The sequence below is a fragment of the Acomys minous genome (genome assembly GCF_964271855.1).
Source record: "Acomys minous genome assembly, chromosome: 12".
Lineage (NCBI taxonomy): Eukaryota > Metazoa > Chordata > Mammalia > Rodentia > Muridae > Acomys > Acomys minous.
Window position 1 is genome coordinate 13,282,250 of NC_140493.1, and position 4,849 is coordinate 13,287,098.

A 4,849-nucleotide genomic window follows, 5' to 3' on the forward strand; every position below is an offset into this window, starting at 1 on the left:
GAGGAAATCCAGACACGCACTAAGCGCGAGACAGCAGGGAGGCCAGATAATTGGTGTGGTGCACCGCAAGCAGTTCAGCAGCGCGCAGTCTACCGCGCAGGAGCAAAGAGCGCAAGGTTATCAAGCACAGCACCGGACGCGCCAACCAGCGCAGAGAAGGGTCGGGAGCAATCCCCAGCCTCATCCCATCCCGTCCGGGTCTCTAGTCCGCACAAGCCCCACCTTGGAAGGGGCCATCTGCACACAAACCCGCCTGGCTCAGCTCCCCGGCTCCGCCCTCCTCGCCCCGCCCCGCCCCGCCCCGCCCCGCTCTGTACCGCGGGGTCCCGGCGCCCGCCCTTCAGGAGCAGCCGGGTGTCACGTGACCGGGGCGTGTCCCAGCCAGCCAGAGACGGAAGCTGTGTGCATCTAGTTCCTCCTCAGTTCTGAACTGCCCTTCTCCCATGGCGCCGGAGCCTCCTTGGTCAATGTCAAGTGCCGTCTGCTCCTGATCCCAAGCCTGTGCTGAGACCTCTCGGTGAACAGGGTCAGATCCCCGCGCGTGAATCTAAAGAAGCCCCGGTCATTCAGGGGATCTGTGGAGCTACAGCCCAGGCCACCCCTTTCCGAGTTCTGACAGATTTACTGGCGCTTCAGAAAGTGGGCCTTCAGATACAAGCAGTATTTGGGTCTGGGGGCGCAGGGGAGGAGGGCTTGGGCCTGGCGCCTCAGGCAGGGCCTGGCCCTGGGGGGCTCAGGGAACGAGCCTGCTGGAATTGTTCTGCCTTCCCTACCAAGGGTCTGAGGACACAGGCCCAACTGTATCCCTGCCATGGGGGATTTGAGGGCCCTATTTTTGGCATTGGCTGCAGGCCTGAGCACTGCCAGCCCACCTAACATCGTGTTGATCTTTGCTGATGACCTGGGATATGGGGACCTGGGTTCCTATGGGCACCCCAGTTCCAGCACCCCCAACCTGGATCAGCTGGCTGAAGGGGGACTGCGTTTCACAGATTTCTATGTGCCCGTGTCTCTGTGCACACCGTCTCGGTGAGTGAGGGACATCTGCCCCTCCCCAGCTCCCTGCCAGCCCCATTCCTGTCTCTCCCGTGGCTAAATTCACAGTTCTCCCTCCCTTCCCTGCCTTCCTCCCTGTGTTTATTATGTCTACGGGACTCACAAGTTTATGGAATGTGTGGCTTGTACTACAGGGCTGCCCTCCTGACTGGCCGGCTCCCAGTTCGGTCAGGCATGTATCCTGGCGTTCTGGGGCCCAGTTCCCAAGGGGGCCTGCCCCTGGAGGAGGTGACTCTAGCCGAGGTACTGGCTGCTCAAGGTTATCTCACAGGAATGGCTGGCAAGTGGCATCTTGGCGTGGGGCCAGAGGGAGCCTTCCTGCCTCCGCATCAGGGCTTCCATCGATTTCTGGGCATCCCATATTCCCATGACCAGGTACCAACCACAGAGGCCCCCGCCACATCTAAGCCTTCCTATCAAATGTCCCCTAACCCATAGCCAGACTTTTCTCTCACTGGAATCCCTCTCCGCAGGGCCCATGTCAAAACCTCACCTGCTTCCCGCCAGACACCCCCTGCAGTGGTGGTTGTGACCAAGGCCTGGTTCCCATCCCATTGCTGGCCAACCTCTCTGTGGAGGCCCAGCCCCCTTGGCTGCCGGAACTAGAGGCCCGGTATGTGTCTTTCTCCCGAGACCTCATGGCTGATGCCCAGAGACAGGGTCGACCATTCTTCCTGTACTACGCTTCCCACGTGAGTGAGCCTGGCCCCACCCTCCTGACTGCCTAAGACCTGTACCCAGTGCTGACTCAGGTCTCTGCCCCCAGCACACCCACTACCCTCAGTTCAGTGGACAAAGCTTCACCCATCGCTCAGGCCGGGGGCCGTTTGGTGACTCCTTGATGGAGCTGGACGCAGCTGTAGGGGCCTTGATGACAGCTGTGGGGGACCTAGGTCTGCTCGGAGAGACACTGGTCATCTTCACCGCAGATAATGGGTACGAGGCAGAGAGGGGTTACTCATCGCTCTATTGTAGGTCAGTACTCTAGGACTGGTGATGAAGGCTCTTCAGAGAGATGCTAGCCATGGTGGTCCATGGGGGTCACAGCCTGGGGGCCATAGGTACACAGAGTTACTGGTTTTGGTAGGCCAGTGGTCTTGGTAGAGAGCAAACAGGCAAGATTATGTACTTTAAAATATGGGCCTGGTGGTCACCAGCGGTGGGTAGGGCCCCTTGGTCCCTCACTACTGATTGCTTCCGTCCATGTCCTAGTCCTGAGTTGATGCGTATGTCCCACGGCGGCTGCTCGGGCCTCTTGAGATGTGGGAAAGGAACAACTTTTGAAGGTGGTGTCCGAGAACCTGCCTTGGCCTTCTGGCCAGGCCACATTACTCCTGGTCAGTCCTCTGGCCCTGTTTTTGTAGACTCCTGGCCCCATTTCCCCAGCCTTGATGATGAACTGAGTGGTCAAGCAGCCATCTGTCCACAGGTGTAACCCACGAGCTGGCCAGCTCCCTGGACCTGCTGCCCACCCTGGCAGCCCTGACTGGGGCTCCACTGCCCAACATCACCTTGGATGGTGTTGACCTCAGCCCCTTGCTGCTAGGCACAGGCAAGGTAAGGGCCCATGATCAACCCCTTGACACCAACTCCTCTTGCCCCATGCTGGTCCTCTTTTAGGTATGAATCTGAAAGTGCTAGGGAGTCCGTGCCCCATGGCTCCTTTGACATGTGTCCTCTGAGTACCTCAAGTTCTGGGTGGGCCAAAAGGGAGTCCACAACCAGGGCCTTACACATGAGCTTTTTTTTTTTAAAGATGCATTTATTTATTACATATACAGTGTTCTGCCTGCATGTGCACCTGCACACCAGAAGATCTCATTATAGATGGTTGTGAGCCACCATGTGGTTGCTGGGGATTGAGCTCAGGACCTTTGGAAGAGCAGCCCATGCTCTTAACCTCTGAGCCATCTCTCCAGCCCCACACATGAGCTTTTAGGGATCTTTCCTACCCTGTGACCCTGACTTTGCCCTCAGAGCCCACGGAAGTCTGTCTTCTTCTACCCGTCCTACCCAGACGAGATCCGTGGAGTCTTCGCTGTACGGAATGGAAAATACAAGGCTCATTTCTTCACACAGGGTAACTCTCTCTCTCTCTCTCTCTCTCTCTCCCTCTCTCTCTCTCCTCTCCTCTCCTCTCTTCTCTGTCTGTCTCTCTCTCTCTCCTCTCCTCTCTTCTCTTTCTCTCTGTCTCTGTCTGTCTGTCTGTCTGTCTCTCTCTCTCTCTGTCTCTGTCTGTCTCTCTCTCTCCTCTCCTCTGTCTGTCTGTCTGTCTCTCTCTCTGTGTCTCTCTCTCCTCTCCTCTGTCTGTCTGTCTGTCTGTCTCTCTCTCTCTCTCTCTCTCTCTCTCCCCTCTTCTCCCCAACCCTGCTGAACCCCAACTGTGCTGTCTTCCGGCCCTTCTTGTACAAGGCACTGACCCCTCTTCAGGCTCTGCCCACAGCGACACCACTTCTGATCCCGCCTGTCACGCTGCCAATCTTCTTACCGCTCACGAGCCCCCGCTACTCTATGACTTGTCAGTGGACCCCGGCGAGAACTACAATCTCTTGGAAAGGATGGAGGAGGTCTCCCCAGAAGCTCTACAGGCTCTGAAGCACCTGGAGCTGCTCAAGGCCCAGTACGATGCAGCTATGACCTTCAGCCCCAGCCAGATAGCCAAGGGTGAGGACCCTTCCCTGCAGATCTGCTGTCGGCCGAGCTGCACTCCCCACCCAGCCTGCTGCCACTGCCAGGGCCCCAGGCCTGAGAGGAGCGGAGAAACCGCAGGGCTCCCCCAAGGGTAGCCCAGGACTCCTAGCCCTGTCCTGAGTGTGTGCTGGTTCACCAGAGGAGAGGGTCAGAGACAAGTATGTAGTTTGTGTCCGGTAATGTAATAACATCAGCTGAGACTTATAGGAGTGCTAATTCATCTAGTCCTTAGGGTAACTCTGAGAGCAGTGCTTTTCTCCCTTCCTACAAATGAGGACATTGAGGCATGGGGAAACCTCACGGACCTGTCCGAGTCCAATATCACCTTACCAGAAAGAGCTTGAGCTAGGATTTGAACCCAGGCATCGCAAGGTCTGACGTTTGTATCTGTGGACACACCGCTGAAGCATGGACATGTCCATTCACAGAAACCGGTAGTGCGTTCAGGTGCCAGAGACCGTGAAAGAGGGATGCTGAGGGTATGATATGCCGAAGGACCCGAAAGATGCAAAGCCAGTCCCCCTCAAGAAGTGCAGTTAGAGGCCCTGGAGCTGGCCGCCTTGCTACTTATGACTGAGAAATCAGTCATCTGGAACTAGGTGATTAAACTGCTCTTTCCAGGGAGAGTTAACGAAATGAGGACCCTGCTAGATCCCAGGAAAGACCATTAGCAGCTCCTGAGACCACCCCATGGGGCTTACCTGCCCCCCACCCCCCAAGCTCTGCATTTCTCCTTGTCCTGTCTAATTTTCTACCAAGTAATCTTTTTTTTTTTAATGTCTTATTGGGAGCCAATGAGATGACTCAGTGGGTAAAAGTACTTGCCACGCAAGCTTGACGGCCTGAGTTCAGTGCCCAGAAACCCACGTGAAAAGGACAGATGCAGTGGCCCACACCTGCAATCCCAGCACCCTTAGGGGAGATAGGAAGAAGAAAGGAGAATTGTCCAGGACCTTGCAGACCAGCTAGGCTAGAGTATGCAGCATGGTAGAAACCTGCCTCAACGAGATAAAAAGAGAACCAGCGCCCCAAAGTTGTGCTCTGACCTCTGCACGTGCTCTGTGACCCACCCGTCTGAAGTTACATACGTCACTTGCATTCA

General features: G+C 56.3%; 1 protein-coding gene across 2 annotated transcripts; it reads left to right on the top strand.

The window, feature by feature from the left end:
• Positions 1-369: 369 nt before the first annotated feature.
• ARSA (arylsulfatase A) lies at positions 370-4,522 on the top strand. 2 transcript variants are annotated; one of them, XM_084802937.1, is made up of 8 exons: positions 370-1,029; positions 1,191-1,431; positions 1,530-1,748; positions 1,823-1,992; positions 2,269-2,393; positions 2,486-2,613; positions 3,034-3,136; positions 3,487-4,522. In XM_084802937.1, exons 1-8 carry the CDS (start codon positions 812-814, stop codon positions 3,840-3,842), a joined length of 1,560 nt encoding a protein of 519 aa, XP_084659063.1. In that variant the 5' UTR covers positions 370-811; the 3' UTR covers positions 3,843-4,522. The 2 variants fall into 2 exon arrangements, with proteins under 2 accessions (XP_084659063.1, XP_084659064.1); XM_084802938.1 differs by having other exon boundaries at positions 3,500-3,801.
• The last annotated feature ends 327 nt before the right edge of the window (positions 4,523-4,849 follow it).

What these genes read in the sequence shown, in the direction of transcription:
- ARSA (XM_084802937.1), top strand. Translation starts at nt 812, where the DNA reads ATGGGGGATTTGAGGGCCCTATTTTTGGCATTGGCTGCAGGCCTGAGC. An exon ending in TCCTGTACTACGCTTCCCAC is followed by an intron (nt 1,749 to 1,822) that starts GTGAGTGAGCCT and finishes CTCTGCCCCCAG; the next exon opens with CACACCCACTACCCTCAGTT. An exon ending in TGCTGCTAGGCACAGGCAAG is followed by an intron (nt 2,614 to 3,033) that starts GTAAGGGCCCAT and finishes CTTTGCCCTCAG; the next exon opens with AGCCCACGGAAGTCTGTCTT.